The 16,883-nt window shown below is 41.7% G+C and overlaps 3 protein-coding genes and 1 long non-coding RNA gene across 7 annotated transcripts in view; 3 read left to right on the top strand and 1 right to left on the bottom strand.

Annotated features, from left to right (window-relative positions):
* Positions 1-4,156, top strand: part of LOC112252841 (kinase non-catalytic C-lobe domain-containing protein 1) — a 51,648-nt gene extending 47,492 nt beyond the window's left edge. For all 4 annotated transcript variants that reach the window (XM_042323484.1, XM_024424503.2, XM_024424505.2 and 1 more), the window contains 2 exons: positions 1,748-1,905; positions 3,051-4,156. In XM_042323484.1, coding sequence (XP_042179418.1) covers positions 1,748-1,905; positions 3,051-3,282 — 390 coding nt within the window. In that variant the 3' untranslated portion in view covers positions 3,283-4,156. The remainder of the gene's footprint in view (positions 1-1,747; positions 1,906-3,050) is intronic.
* Positions 4,157-4,290: 134 nt separating this feature from the next.
* Positions 4,291-8,186, top strand: vox (ventral homeobox). Its single transcript, XM_042323485.1, has 3 exons — positions 4,291-7,269; positions 7,378-7,610; positions 7,824-8,186. Exons 1-3 carry the CDS (start codon positions 6,966-6,968, stop codon positions 8,049-8,051), a joined length of 765 nt encoding a protein of 254 aa, XP_042179419.1. The 5' UTR covers positions 4,291-6,965; the 3' UTR covers positions 8,052-8,186.
* Positions 8,187-9,908: 1,722 nt separating this feature from the next.
* On the top strand, positions 9,909-11,325 carry vent (ventral expressed homeobox). The gene is made up of 3 exons (XM_024425464.2): positions 9,909-10,419; positions 10,561-10,760; positions 10,887-11,325. The coding sequence occupies exons 1-3, from the start codon at positions 10,173-10,175 to the stop codon at positions 11,154-11,156; spliced, it is 717 nt and encodes a 238-aa protein (XP_024281232.2). The 5' UTR covers positions 9,909-10,172; the 3' UTR covers positions 11,157-11,325.
* Positions 11,326-14,723: 3,398 nt separating this feature from the next.
* Positions 14,724-15,899, bottom strand: LOC112253406. The gene is made up of 2 exons (XR_002954005.2): positions 15,554-15,899; positions 14,724-15,209 (listed from the first exon to the last, which is right to left on the bottom strand). It is a non-coding gene; the product is annotated as an uncharacterized LOC112253406 (long non-coding RNA).
* Positions 15,900-16,883: the final 984 nt, after the last annotated feature.

Genomic DNA, 16,883 nt, shown 5'->3' with positions numbered 1-16,883 from the left:
AGACACTAACAGCTTACAGATGGTAGGCAGTTAAGGTCACAGTTATGAAAACGTAGGACACTAAAGAGACATTTATACTGACACCAAAAGAAAGATGCCCAGGGTTCCTGCTCATCTGCGTGAACGTGCCTTAGGCATGCTGCAAGGAGGCATGGGGACTGCAGATGTGGCCAGAGCATGGCTGGACTGAGGGCTTGTAGGCCTGTTGTAAGGCAGGTCCTCACCAGACATCACCGGCAACAGCGTCGCCTATGGGTACAAACCCACCATCGCTGGACCAGACAGAAATGGCAAGAAGGGCTCTTCACTGACGAGTCACGGTTTTGTCTCACCAGAGGTGATGGGCGGATTTGCGTTTGTTGTTGAAGGAATGACTGTAACACCGAGGTCTGTACTCTGGAGCGGGATCAATTTGGAGGTGGAGGGTCCGTCATGGTCTGGGATGATGTGTCACAGCATGATCGGACTGAGCTTGTTGTCATTGCAGGCAATCTGAATGCTGTGTGTTACAGGGAAGACATCCTCCCTCATGTGGGTCCCTTCCTGCAGGCTCATCCTGACATGACCCTCCAGTATGACAATGCCACCAGCCATACTGCTCATTTTGTGCGTGATTTCCTGCAAGGCAGGAAAATCAGTGTTCTGCCATGGCCAGCGAAGAGTCTGGATCTCAATCCCATTGAGCATGTCTGGGACCTGTTGAATCGGAGGGTGAGGGCTAGGGCCATTCCCCCAGAAATGTCCGGGAACTTGCAGGTGCCTTGGTGGAAGAGTGGGGTAACATCTCACAGGAAGAACTGGCAAATCTGGTGCAGTCATGAGGAGGAGATGCACTGCAGTACTTAATGCAGCTGGTGGCCACACCAGATACTGACTGTTACTTTTGATTTTGGCCCCCCATTTATTCAGGGACACATTATTCCATTTCTGTTAGTCACATGTCTGTGGAACTTGTTCAGTTTATGTCTCAGTTGTTGAATCTTGTTATGTTCATACAAATATTTACACATGTTAAGTTTGCTGAAAATTAACACAGTTGACAGTGAGAGGAAGTTTATTTTTTTGCTGAGTTTACTTTGCATAATATAAGGGGTTGAAATCATTAAAACCTTTACTTTTGATACTTAAGTATATTTGAGCAATTCCATTGACTTTTGATATTTAAGAATATTTAAACCAACTACCTTTAGACTTTTGCTCAAGTAGTATTTTACTGGGTGACTTTTACTTGAGTCATTTTCTATTAAGTTATCTTTACTTTTACTCAAGTATAACATTTTAGGACTTTTTCTACCACTGGCTATGTATTTATTTATATTTGTATAACCTTTATTTAACTAGGCAAGTCAGTTACGAACAAATTCTTATTTACAATGACAGCCTACCCCGGCCAAACCCGGACAACGCTGAGCCAATTGTGCGCCGTCCTATAGGACTCCCAATCACGCCCGGATGTGATTCTGCCTGGATTCAAACCAGGGACTGCAGTGACGCCTCTTGCACTGAGATGCAGTGCCTTAGACCGCTGTGCATATAAAACCAAACTTGATGGAAAATATTCTCAAGTAACATTCAGTACACGTGCCGACCTTGGAAGAGGAGGGATTTTGCTCAACTTTACAGTTGATTTTTTTCATGAAATCAATGTTATAAATCAATGGAAGAGTAAGACATCTGTTTGTGAATGCTCTTTCTCTCTCTCACTCACTCTATTTCCCTCTCTCCCCTCCCCTTCCCTCTTTGTCAGGTCTTTCTGAAGAGTGATAACCTGTGTCTGATGGGAGGAGAGCATGTGAGGAGGAGACCCACCCTCCCTGCTGTCCACATCCTGACCATGCACATCCAGCAGCTGGAGATAGGAGCCTTCACTCTGACCAGTGGCGCCTACAAGTGGCCAAAACTCAGGTGAATGAACGTAATGCAATTTCTCAGGGCCGGTTTCCTGGATACAGATTATGTCGTGGACTAAAAAGGATGTTTTAAGGAGAATCTGAATGGAGTATTTGAAAGTGGGTTTAAATCAAGGACTAGGCTTATTTAGGGTCCGGTAAACCGGAACTTGGGCCTGTATTCACAAACTGTCTCAGAGTAGGAGTGGTGACTTAGGATCAGTGTTGCCTTTTAGATCATAATGAATAAGATTATATGGACAGGGAAAATGTGATCCTAGATTTGCATGCTTTGTGAATACATGCCTAGGACTATGTTTAATCTGGGTCTAGAAAATCTTGTAGCCTACACAAGGCCAAAACACTCCAAATACTTGCCTATAGCATTTATTTGCATGTATCTACATTTGAGATTAATTTTGGTCACCTTTGCACTGACAGGGATATCAACCTGACACTCATTGATAAACGGCATAAACTTGAGATTAACTTTCTCCCTCGATGTAACGAAGTGGGCCAAATTACCATCAAACAAGTTTCCCTGTGTCCTTCTACCCACTCAAATATGGCGGCCAGATGCTGGGTTCACAGAAAGTCGCGGCGGACGATAATGACACAGCTGCTTATTCTGTGGCAGTCGTGTACGATTTGGGTTCCTCTACTAAAGCTAGCACACAGCCAGATGGTGTATCGGGGATAGGGTGTGATATTAGGAGATGTGGCACACCAGGTGCTCCGAGACGCATCGATGTTGACAGATGCTGTGGTCATAAGGGTCACGGTGAGAGGCAGCATCACAGCTGGTTATGATAGACCCTAGGTTCCCCGACTACTCTGGAAATCAGGTCACTTACTGTACTGTATATGGTGCAAGTGTTCCGTAAAGTGGTGGGAAACTATGTTTGTGTTTCTGCCGCAGATGAACAATAGCAAACTCCTTTTTCTCCTTTTTACTCTCTGTCTGTCTTGTTCTCCATCTCCATGGTGGCCCCAACTTTTACCGCAGCATTTGTCCTAATTTTCTGTACTTTCTTGTCACCCCTCTTTGCCACTTTATCTGCTTCTCTCTCTCACTCTCTCTCTCTCACTCTCTCACACTCTCTCACACTCTCTCACTCTCACTCACTCACTCACTCACTCACTCACTCACTCACTCTCCAGAACCATAGCCAAGGTGGTGAGTCAGGTGCATGCATTCCAGGAGACGGTGTACTCCTTCACTCCTGACCCGGGGCTGCAGGCCTACATCAGACTAAGAATAGCCCACCTCAGTGGCTGTGACATTCCCCTGCTGGCTGCAGACAACGAGGCCAACTTCCACCACAACCCCACTGACCGACACACCCGCAGGATCCAGGACACACTGAAGAGGGTGAAGGCCACCTTCCAGTGACCCGCATCCTTGCTAATCTAGGATCAATTTGGTCTATTAAGTCATAATGAATATGATTATATGGACAGAGAGGACCTATTCCTAGCCCAGGTCAGACAACTACTCAACAGACTTCGAACCCTCCACATCCCACTGGGTTCCTATAGTAGCAGGGACTGGGTGGGTGTCTGGGAAAAACTGTTCATTTTTCTCTGTTTATTGGTAATATATATTTTTTGTAAGAATCCAGCTCAACCTCCCACATTGCACCCCATAGCCTGACAACCCACAGCACACATCCAACTCCTTGATTCTCTCCAATGCGGACTCCAATGTCAAGTGAAACTTTGAATAGTTTTTTATTTTATTTTTTATATTGGGATGAGGGGAGTAGAAAACAGTATGGGACTTTTAAAAATCCTTCTGGTGGAGGCATATCGATGCTCGTGTTTCTCTTACACGAATTTTGATTGCTCGTCTCCGAGACAACATAATGATGATAATGTGCAACAATGTTTCATGATGAGTTGACGTAATGTATTTAATTCACTTTAATTCACTAAGTGTACTATGCTAAATTAGATATTTTGATACAACCACAGATGGCTAATGACCATTTTCATCCCTCCGGAGCACCATTTTAAATACATTGACAATGGCTATTTGACATGATAATTACAGCATTTCAAGATACAAGAGAAATATCAAAATCATGATGTATTTTGCTATTATGACAAAATTATTTCAAATACCTGAACAATTGCTATAGTTCCACACACTGTGTGTTTTTTTTAAAACAAACGTTAATGTTGCAATGTAACTACGGTGTATATAGGCTACAAATTGTTGCATAGTCAGACTTGCAAAGGTGAAATTAGATCATTTTCTAAACATGTGATTTGCAAACTAATTGAAACAACTGCAATAAATGTTTTAATAGATTGAGTTTGCTACACATTTTGAGCATGGTATGCTACCTTCTTGTTCCTGGTTGATTAATGCTAAAACATCATGACATGTTCTGTCTTTCTTTCAGTCCCCCAAAAAATATATCAACATACATGCATGTGGCAAAACAAAAACATAAACATTGGCATAATTATACTCCCATATTTAGCACATTGACATCTTGTTAAGTTAATTATCGTTTTAAATGATGTACTGAGTATGAGAATTAAGTGCTGTGGTTACAATTATTGTATGTCTCCTAGCACTATTTCAAGCATCTAAAAACGCAAAGTAAATGACCTTGTAATCTTTCACGTTTCAGAGTCTGATGTAAATGTGCTAAATATGTTAGTTTATGCCAAATGCCTCTTCTTTTTTTGTGTGTGTTTTCCCACATATGGTCATATATTTTCTGACTGAAAGAAAAGTTCCTGATTTTTATATAATTCATCAACCAGGGGACGAGAATGTAGCCCACCATGCTTAAAATGAGAAGCAAACTCAATCTATGAAAATATGTATTGTATCTTACTTGTGTTTTTGTATGGATTTATAGCAACACCACAAACAAACAAAAACGACCTGATCGCTGAGGACCGGAGAGCATGCGTCAGTGGCAGGCTCATTGTGTGTGGAGATGTTGTAGTTGTGCGTCCAATTTGTCTCCGACTACTAAGGACGTTGCCACAGAGGCGAGGAAATATGCTCTGTATGGAAGCGACTTCCCCCGGCGGCGTCCCGTGAGGACCGGACAGCTTCCATTGTTATCTGACGGGATCAGGGCACCTCTTCAAAGCACTCGAGATAAAGGGTCGTAATTGGGAGGCTGAGAAGCAATAGTCAGATCATCGATAAAGGAGACATTCAATATATCCTTATCTGCATTGTCATAGCTAAGCGATAATTTTAGGGGTATTGTCCCGTAGCTGCTGGGGGTCTTCCATCTGAAGAGACTGAAACACGTGAAGGGCTTCGTATACAGAGAGAAGGGACACCTGGCGACATTGGCCTGGTTGGATCATTTGGGTTCACCAAATTTCTTCACCTTCCCATTTCTAGATGTTTTTGACATTCTTTCTGGCGAACATCTGGCTGGAATGCAATTTTGGACAGGCCTCTTTGGGGATACTTTACGCATGTGTAAGCTATGCAAAACCACATGTACTGTAGCCATTGTAGGCGTTTTTCAGACTTCTTTAGAGCTTGCTCTCCCTTATTTACATTACAATCAAACCTAATTGTGTTGCTACTGTAATACCTTTGATCTGTAATGTTTAAACCGACTGCGCCAAATGCTGTCTGTTGGGCCAGTGGCGCCAGTGCTCACCGGGGTATCGAAGAGGTGTTAATGCTAAACCATTAGAGTAGTATTTTACTTGCCTTTGCTTTACATTTGATTTTAGTGTTGTGGAAAGGGCTTAGAAAGGAATGATGTAAATGATCAGACTGCAATGTTGTGTAAAAGCATTTAAATAATTAATATCAGAGTGGTCAACTATAAAGGATTATAAAATATCATTCCATTCCCATAAAATCATAGAGGCCACAGTGATTACATGAAATGTATGTGTACGATCCCACGACCGGCTTTAAACGTCTCAATCAGGTGGGGTGCAGAACTCCACCACTTTTGGTTTAGTTTAATAAAATATATTGTTGCAAAAGCGTTAAAGGGAGGGGCAAAGTGCTGTTTTTTAGACCGATTAGCCTCGCGATTTGTCAACTCTTGCAAAAATTATCTGTCAATCATTTTGGATTTAATAGGTCTAGGTAGCCTAGTCAGCCCAAGTTGAATCAATAATCACAATAGACCGGGAGTTATTAGGCCTACATGATGCAAACATGCACAAAGCAGTTATATTGTCCAATCATGTTGCTGTCACTGTTTCTGTGTAGGCTAGAGGATACCCCCTGTTAGTCTGGCTTTAAATATAATGAATATGAACAAGTACAAGGTTGCTGCAGTTTGACAGGGGTTTTATCCTCCCCAAGGCCAGGAGTTTTGCCGTTTTTTTAAAACCATGTGACCTGATTAGAAAATCCTCTGGTCCCATCATAGCCCACATAAAACCTTTTTACAACTGGTTAATCACCTAATACTGGAGAAGGTCTGGAGTTGTACCTGTTTAGGTTACCAGATCAGGATAAACTACTGGCCCCAGGAACAAAGATCGCCCCAGCACTGTGGTGTCACCTCTGGGATCACAAGGTACAGATATAGACACAATTGTCTCCTCACTAACTTGTGTTGCAGCATGGTGTTACAAGTTTAGTCGTATTGAGGTTTGCTTTTTTATTAAGTCTGGGCCTATGGCAAATCCTGTTATATTGATTAGATAGTGTTTTTAATTGGTCTGCTGTTTTCAGTGTGATCTATTCGCTCTGGAATACAACTTAAACGTCAAGTTCTTATTTTTATTAATATTAAATACACACATTGTGTCAACATATAACATCCTTTGAACTATGATGCAGATGAGGACACTCCGCCTCTGTATGTGATGTTTCGGTATACTTTCAGCTGAGGCAGACAAATGCACCAGCTCAACTGGTTCTCACAGACTTGGTGGCGCCAGGCTTTCACACAATCAGGATGTGAAAGGCTTCAACAACGAGGCATTAGGCCCCAATCACTGGGAATCGATCAGGCGTTAACACACGCCTTTGCATATGCACAATTTTAAGTGGGTCGGGCCTTTATAGGGAGGGCCCTCAACAGGTCTTGTCACAACATTCTCTGGCCCTCTTTAGATAGTATGCTGACCAACACAGAGCTCCTAGAGGCAAACATGGTCAAGGTCTTCTCTGTCGATTGGCTCGCACAGAGCAATCACAACACCAACCCGAAAGAAGGACCTGTGGACACTATACCAACCTACTGCAGACCCCATGTTCCTTGTATGGTCCAGCCTCAACCGCCAACATTTTATAACAAGGTCTACCTCCAACCAAAACCAAAGACCACGAGGATTGAACTCACGGATTCCACTGAAGAACCCCAAAATCTAGAATCCAGGTTGAGCTCACCTCTGTATCCGATAACGTGTTCTTCCCCAAGTCGTAAGTATAATTTACTATACGATACAATAATAACAATAATAAAACATATTTTACATGATTAATGATGGGTGTTTTATTGAAGTGTATTCACTGACAATGGTATCACAGTTTCAGAAACCAGCGGGTACACGTCGGGGTATGACAGTGAGGCGGTCTCCTCGGAATGTCCCTCTGTGGAAGAGGCGAGCGAGGGAGAGAGAGACGGTGGCCAACGACGTGTGCGTACTAGGTTCACACCGGAGCAGATAGAAAAGCTGGAGAAGATTTTCAACACACACAAATATCCAGATGCTGGAGAAAGAGTCAAAACGGCACTGAAGTTGAACCTCTCTGAAACTCAGGTAAGAACATAAACATAAAATGTAAACTACCCACTGGACACAGATGTCAATTAAACGTCTATTCCACGTTGGTTCAAACAACGTTGACTCAACCCGTTTGTGCTCAGTGGGTATGCACATTATTGTCATTAGGCCTATACAATGTGTATTTATATTTCATTCGATTACATTAGTGTTCATTTTGTTCTAATCCATTTTCATGTTATGTTTCAGGTGAGAACTTGGTTTCAGAACAGGAGGATGAAACTGAAGAGGGAGCTCCAAGAGTGTCCAGTTCAGTCTCAGATGATGTTCCAGCCCATTCGACCATTTCAGTACCACGGCTTCGGTGAACAGCAACTCTCCCCCGCTGCAAACCACGTGATATACCAGCCCATGGTGCAACAGATCCCCATGGAACAGATGGTTTCTCATCAACACCCTTACGCATATTTCTACTAAGGACATTAAAAGCTACAGACTGAACTTTACACTCGATCACTAAATTCGAGTGAAATTTCTTGGACGTGAACATGTTTTATATTTCTTTAAAGATGTACAGATGTTCAAATTATATTTATCATTCAATAAAGTCTATCTTATATTACAACCGTACTTTTCTACTTTCGTATGCAATTTCACGTTTCACCTTTTCACGTTTGACAGCGACAATAGTTGCTGTCAAGGGCCATATGGACAGATTAATCAATTCTGTTAAATGTAGGATGATCGCATTATTTTGATTACATGATTAGGGGTACCATGAATAGATCACATTGATCTATCGTTCAAGAATAGATGCTCCAGGGTCATGAAACGAAGTGTGGTTGGGGATCAGTTGATTGGCTCTTGGGCCTGGATTGTCAATCTGGTAGCTTCCCAAATCAAAGCAAACGTGTATGTCACTGCGCCGAATACAACAACCTTACCGTGAAATGTTTACTTACATTAACCAACAGTGATATTTGTATGTTTTGTATTTATTAAGGATCCCCATGAACTCCGTACTTGCCCATCTAAGAATTCAATTATTTAGGCATTTCAATTATTATGACTTCATTATAGGCCTTTATGGGATTAGTGTAGACGCTGTTGAACAGAGCTGTAGGCCAAAACTGCCAAGGCAGCAGCTACTCTCCCTGATGTTGGCCCATGACTACCAAGTAACAAATCTTAGGCCTACAAAACGAATTATATATTGGCCTTTGCATATAGCGTGGTAACCGTGATGAATTTACCTACGAATCAATGAAAATCTGACAGACCAGTTACATTTTAGGCTGTATCATCTACGTCACTTCCCTCTCTTGTTCACCACAATCAGTGGCCCACATACTGTGCTTTCATATGCGCGTCAACTAATTCTGTTTGTCTCTAATGCGGCACTTCAAATGTTAGCTAACGGGGAGATCATGGTCAACAATTAGTCCTAATTGAGCCTGTCATTGATGAGTTTACACTTACCACATGAGCCCTAGGGACTGGCTCCAGAGAGTCTGGGGTTTTGTGTGCTAAATAGTCCGATCTCAGGTTTGATGTTGTGCCTGGGGTAACAATGGGATTATGTGATACGATTGCTGAGACCCTATGTCTTGCGGTAGGAAATAGATAGGATAACTTTGTCTATATAAATACATGTGAAAGCCAGTCATTGTCCAGTTGGCCGTAAACAATCAATCAAAACCAGTGCAGGTATTATGAAGAAGTGCAGTGATGTTGATGTGCTGAATGAAATATAGGAACTGCATTGAGACCTGCTATGGAACATGGTTGCTTGAGATTCACGATTCGCCAGGGGCCTAAAGCAAATGCCCTTTCAAATTCACAAGTAAACAGAGATCAAATGTGGTTCTCTCATTTTCCGTTTAGGCATGCTTGACGCATTCACACCCACTGTGTCAGACATACAATTGGTCCTCATCAGCAATCAGCTTCATGTTGGTGAGCAGACACCTGGGCGCTTCTGTCTACGTCTGGAACAATGGTCTCACAAATGATAGTTACAGTAGCCTGGCCCCATAGAATATCAGCGCAAAAGATAATTTTACGTATAGAAAAGGCCGTATGCCATCGTACATTTTGGGGTAATATTTGCATTGCATGGATATATAGGGCCTATATATTTCCCCGTTAGATTATTGTAGGCTATCAATAAATCATGTCGATGCTATTGACATAAAAAAGTATTTACTTTTCCAAATGAAATAATGTAATATAATCAAAGCAGTGGCCTACAATTGTGTTTAACCCCGTCTACTCTAATCTCATAATGGCCTATCATAAAGTCATACTCTTTAGTAATTGACATACCTAAATAATTTCATTCTGAGATGGGCAACTAGGAGGCTATACCTGACTAGACCGAGTTTCATAGCATACTCAGACATGGTGGCGCTGGGACACATCAACGATTGCAACATCTATTAATATCCATTACACAGACCATCACGGTTTGTAATCGTTCGGTTGAGAGACCTTTGCATATGCAAATACAGTGGGGTGTCTGCTATATAGAGCGAGGACCCGAGGTTCGAGGCCTTACATACAACAGACCACCAGATCGCACCAACAAGAGGGCACACCATGGCGAACTTCTCAGTCGAATGGCTATCTCAAAGTATTTACAACACTTCAACGGACCAGGTGGACATCGAAGAAGAGACCACACATGACAGGACAAGGTCCCGCATGCCTTGTGTAGTTGTTCCCCGGGCTCCATCAACGTATAATCAAGTTGCAGTTGAGCCAAAAGGACCTACTGAAGTGATCCTTCATGTCGACATGAACGAGCTTGCTGCTAAAGACGACTACACTCCATCATCTCCAAACAGTTCGTGTATAATTTCCCCCCTCAAAACAATCGATTTGAGCATTTGATGTTGGAGTGTGTTACATATACGCCTACTTGTGATTTCTGGATGAAGTGATTTCTGGATGAATGACTGACTATTTTGTTTGTTTACCTTTCCAGATAGCTGTGGCGACACGTCGGGCTCTGAGAGCGAGGTGGGGGACGATAGCGACGGCGAGTATGCACTACACCGCAGGATGAGAACCAAGTTCACCTCTGATCAGATTTGCAGACTAGAACGAACATTCAACAAACACAAATACCTCGGTACAACTCAGAGGAGAAAGATTGCTGAGAAAATGAAGCTCTCTGAAACTCAGGTAAGGACACAAGCCATAGCCTAAGCTACGACATGTCTTCTCGACTTGGATTTAATGGTTTGATTAAGAAACACCATTACAACGTTAGCATTCATTAATATATCATATTATATTATTTCCTTTCAGGTGAAAACATGGTTTCAAAACAGAAGGATGAAGCTGAAACGCGAGGTCCAAGACCTCCGACCAGAATTATTTTCTCCTCCAGCATCTCTGCTGCCTCCGCTGGTCTACGCCGCTCCGTCATTTCAGCACCAAGCGCCTGGTGGACAGCTCCACAACTTCGCCCAGAGAACACAAGCGCTCTGCCCTCATCACATTCAGAGAGTCCCTTTGCAACAGATGATTCATGGAAAACCAATTCACCCCATGATGTTGGCGCCCTGTTACTACTGACTGGCCAGCAATCCTAAAGACTGATTCTTAAAGTATAACTTCTGTTTTAATAGTGAACTTCTGTTTAATTATTTGACTCGCAACTGGTTGATTCCAATTGGGGAATTTGTATCTGTCTCCATCGTTGTTGTCTGTTTTGAGGCTATTGTAGACATTTTAATTACTTGCAAAGTACTACGTTTGATGTATATATAAATAAATATATGTAAACATTTGAATATTACGTTTTTCACAAATAAAATGTATAATTGTTACCAGCTCATGTTACCATTTCATTCACAATTGCGTTCACTAATCTTCCAAACACTGGGCAGCAGGTAGCCTAGTGGTTAGAGTGTTGGCCTAGCAACCGGAAGGTTCCAAGATCGAACCGCGGAGCTGACAATCGGTCTGTTCTGCCCTTGAAAAGGGCAGTTAACCCAAGGTTCATAGGCGTCATCTAAAATCAAGAGTTCTAAACTGAATTACCCAGTTGAATGAATCAATACATATTCTAGGTCAACTAAACATAAAAACCATGACATCATAAGTGGGTATATGGCTATGAGAAGAGTTATTTACACGGGACGTTAGCATGGCTTGTGTATGAAAGAACACAATTGCTTGGTGTTTAAACACCTGTCATAAGGTCACGCAACAAGCGGTATAAAACGAATGGCAATAACTTGTCGTTGATCCTCGTTGGTGCTTATTTTGGTATCGCCCATTCCTTCTATAGGTTTAGCAAATATTCCATAGGTGTCAGTGGTGCGTTTCTTCAACCCAACCCTTTACATTGTGAGCATGCAGACTACATCATGATCACAATGATCCAAATTGATTAGATAGGGCGTATCTAGGGTTAGGGCGGCAGGGTAGCCTAGTGGTTAGAGCGTTGGACTAGTTAACCCACTGTTCCTAGGCCGTCATTGAAAATAAGAATTTGTTTTTAACTGACATGCCTAGTTAAAGAAAGGTTAATATATATATATATATCAGTAGGCAGTATAGGCCACTGCAATCTGTCTGCAGCAACATGTAGTGGCATATAGATATATACGTCTGTATGCAGTTAGATAGGTCTGTCTGTATGCCGGCTGCTGTAGACAAATATTTCCGATGGCGTCCGGTGGTATGGTGTGGCTCCGAGCCTTGCCTGCACTCCGCTAGCAGGAGATTTGCATCTTCAAAGAGGTTGAAAGAGACATCAAAGAAGAGGTATCTACAAGATCATTGAGCTCTATTGTCTCTCAATCGAAGGATTCGCACTTACTCGAGAGGCGCGAGGGAACGGCGCCCTAGAGTCTGCTAGAGGTGTATATTACCTCAAGTTAAAGTCATTAGTTGATACCAGCTAAATAGGTGGCTGATTGAGTCATTCCGAATTTCCGTCATAAACAATTCTGGAGTCATTCAAGGGTCCATCCCATTTACCAATGGGACATTTATGTGGAAACTAGTCTATTTATGTCCCCTCTAATCGGATGATATGCTCACTCTATCTCAACCAGTTCTGAGTGAAGTTGGTTCTGAAAAACAGAACATCTGACACAACACTCAGGGCTTGCAGTGCATCTGAGGTCAAATATGCCCAGATATTATCGAGGAGTAGTATGAAATGTACATGCACTCACTACAGTATGGAAATGTATGTTCTCACTACTGTAAATCGCTCTGGATAAGAGCATCTGCTAAATGACTCAAATGTAAATGTCAAAAATTGTAGCCAGTTCAGCAAAATCACAGCTCTGGTATTGAGTCACTGACTGTGCACTCTATTAAACAAAGACATTTAGAGTTTCACGTTTCCAAACAATAGGCCTAAATGATACATTTTTTTGCCTAATCTATGGTTTATGCAAAATCTAAGGGATACTCACACCTATTGCTGTTGGTATTGGTCTATTGAATACAGGACTGGTATTGGGCTCTGCAAAAAAAATCCTCATGATTTGTTTTGCTTCTTGCATTAAGTTTGGTAAGGCACAGATAACAACCAATGGTTAAATATGTTATTGCTTTTCCCACTTGTCTGTAGACTGAGAGGCAATGTTTTTGCATGACCAAAATGGTGATCTGCATATGAGTGTGGTGTTGGGGACCTAAAGGAACTCAGGGGTAACTGTTTGGCTACTGGAAGTTACTTTGACATTCATTCTCAAACATCAAATATTATGGTAGTGTCTAAGCTAAATGGAAAGGATAGTGTAGGCCTATTTAAAAAAATATTTTTTAGATTTGTTTAAATCACTGTATTTTTAGTACAACAATAGATACCTCTTAAATTCATCATTCCAAACAGTCCATTTCTGAGTGAATAAACTATTGTTAATATCTAAAGCCAGCTAAATCTGAATCAGTCCATCTGAGTTTGTTTGATCTGAGGGTGGGTATTGGGTAGGAAGGGATTGTCTCTAGGTTGAACTAGATTGTTTCCAGGTGTTGAGGAGACATGGAAGAAAAACATTTTATTTCACTTATTTTGTAAGTGCGACTCATCCATTTACTGTATGAGTTGTATCAGGCACAATATCTGATTGATTGTTTACGAAAATTGTGTCAAGAACACAGTTTGTTGTAATTAAATAAATCACAGGATGAAGTAAATAAAAAATACTACAAACTGAGCAACAGACATATCATTTATATACACTTTCTGTCATTGGTTGACAAAACATTATTCTGGTAATACCCACTAGGAGGCACAACATGAATGTTTATGACAGTATTTAAAAATAAACTGCAGTTTACTTTATGGTTAATGTTAATAATTCACCATTGTGACAAACTAACATGTGTAGTAATGTCAGAATGTGCTAACTGCCCTGCTAAGAGCTGACTGCTCTGTGGCTGAATGGCTACAGACGGAGGGGAGCCGACAGGACTGAGGAGGGTGGGAATAGTAGTCTCAATGGCTGTTTTCTGCATAATGAGCACTCATGTTATTCTCCCATCACTCACTCTTCCAGTTTATCCTTGGCTACAGATGGCTCTGATACAGGTCGATGTTATTCAAGAAGTACAAGCATCTATTGCAACTGAATTCTCAGAATTAAAGGCAAGATTCTTAGAACCGTGCATAGTTCTTAGAAACCAGCATAGTTTTAAGAACATTGCGTAATTTTGGAAAATCACGGAGATTGCTGTTTTTTGGAAAATTTGTATGATAAGATCAGAAACACATTATTTCAAACCTTTTTCTTTACCATAACTGCCTTATATATTTCTTTACATCTCATAGGCTTGAGGAAACACGACTGTTTAATTATTAAAGTGTAACCTTTTCATAACTAAGCTAATGGGGGACTTTACTGAGATCTAAATCATATTTTGCAATGCCCTTGACCTTATAAAGATGGCCATTCCTTGAAATCTTATTCATTTGTGAATGTTCTGTTAAAATCGTCATAGTGTCGTTTCTGCATGGTATAAGGTGGTATGGTGTTATTTAAACTATGTCAAAGAATAACTCAAATGTAAATCAATTTAAGATTTGATTGTCTGATTACTCACTAACTATTCATGGTTATCCAATCGAAGGGATACATTTGTCCTGTAACAGAAAATAAGACATTTGAAGATCAATAATTGGTTCTTCAGCCCAACATTTTTTTTTATAGACTGTTACTGAACAACACCAGACAATTCGACCCACTAGGTGGACAACACATCAATATAGAAAGCAGGCAATAAAACAACAACTTGGACATCGACGAAATATACTATAGTTTCATCATCAAAAATACAAAATAAAGGAAATGACAATAGAATATTTCAGGACATTGTAAAACACAGTTTCTCGTGACGAGGTATGGTACAGTCTCTCCACTGAGTTCAGGGTTTCTTGTTGTGGTTTTGTTTTCTGCGGTTCTCTGGTTCAGGTCCAAGATGGGGGAACAGGGAGAACTTAGGGCTGTGCTGGTTGACCAGGGGTAGTCCGGTCGGTGAAATACCTCTGCAGCCCCATTTTCCCATGCCCTATGCCTCTTTAAAGCTAGATCTCAAAGAGGTATATGCATAGGAAAAAGGAACAGCGAGTACAGATACCCCCCTTGAATCGGCCGCTGTGTGGACCTAAGAAGGGAGAGACACAGACAACCCCACAGAATTAACTCTTTGGATTTGAAAACGTATGCAATGTCATTAAAATAACATAAAAAAACGAAGTGATTCATATTTGATCATGTATCGGCAACTTTGCACAAGAAATATTACTTTAGGATACGTTGAAAATAATTTTCAGGACTTCACTCATTGAATAAGACAATAACTGCAATTAACACATTCTTAATAATTATTTGCTTAACAGCACATGTGAAAATCCTAAAATAGACTTTATTCTCTGCCTGAGCCTGTAGGATAGAGTTTTAGGTCTATATTATTATCAGGTGAAAATCATCCAAAAGAAGCTGACTTACCCTGTGCAGATCCAGAGCTCTCTCCCCAAAGCAAACACCTTCTCGTGGGCATTTATCCCTCCCCAGAGACCTTGAAGATGTTTGAGAAAGACAGAGTAGCTGTTTTCTGAGCTCCGTCAGCACTTAGCCCACCTCCTTGGTTTCAGGCCATGGCATAACATGCACCTGCAGGGGCCAGAGCAACCCCCTAAAAAAATAGGTACATTACATAAAGTAACCAGCAACAAGCACGACAAAGCCTCAGTGTCTCAGCTAAGGCTGATTGGCTGTCATTGCTCGCCATGGTAGTGGAGGATAAACTTGCTACATAATCTACTATCTTCCTCACAGACATCAACAGCACAGCGAGGAAGGAGGGAGAGGGTTAGGACACCTCGTTCCTACGGGCTGAAATGTTTCTTATCGGTTCAGGGTCTCTTTCTCTCCCCCTCCCAGGAGAGGCCCCATGCTTTAGTTCTCCTCAAGGTCTTCGGACAAGGACTCTCAGGATGTGCTGAGGTGAGACATTCACACACGAGTGTGTGTGCACGCACCAATGTAGTATACCCATGCACACACACAAATGCACACACATTCATACAGTACACACACATGCATTGCACATGCACTGATGTGCTCTCTCTCTTTAGCGCACGCACACACACACACACACACACACACACACACATACACACACGCACACGCACGCACGCACGCACGCACGCACGCACACACACACACACACACACACACACACACACACACACACACACACACACACACACACACACACACACACACACACACACACACACACACACACACACACACACACACACACACACACACACACACACAGCAGTAGGGACGTTCTGGTATGTCAAGGCCAGAGGCCAACACATACCCTCTCACCAGACCGAAATGAAACTGTGTGAAACTGCACTCCTCTTCTGGTTTTGTACTAAGGGGTGTTCATGTATCATAGAAGTTGTTATCGGACGTCCTGTCATACATGACCATATCCTCATATGACCATATCCTTACATGACCATATCCTCATATGACCATATCCTTACATGACCATATCCTCATATGACCATATCCTTACATGACCATATCCTCACATGACCATATCCTTACATGACCATATCCTCACATGACCATATCCTCACATGACCATATCCTCACATGACCATATCCTTACATGACCATATCCTCACATGACCATATCCTCACATGACCATATCCTCACATGACCATATCCTTACATGACCATATCCTCACATGACCATATCCTTACATGACCATATCCTCACATGACCATATCCTTACATGACCATATCCTCACATG

This window comes from Oncorhynchus tshawytscha, linkage group LG06, assembly GCF_018296145.1.
Source record: "Oncorhynchus tshawytscha isolate Ot180627B linkage group LG06, Otsh_v2.0, whole genome shotgun sequence".
NCBI lineage: Eukaryota > Metazoa > Chordata > Actinopteri > Salmoniformes > Salmonidae > Oncorhynchus > Oncorhynchus tshawytscha.
This window is presented reverse-complemented; position numbering and strand designations above follow the sequence as displayed.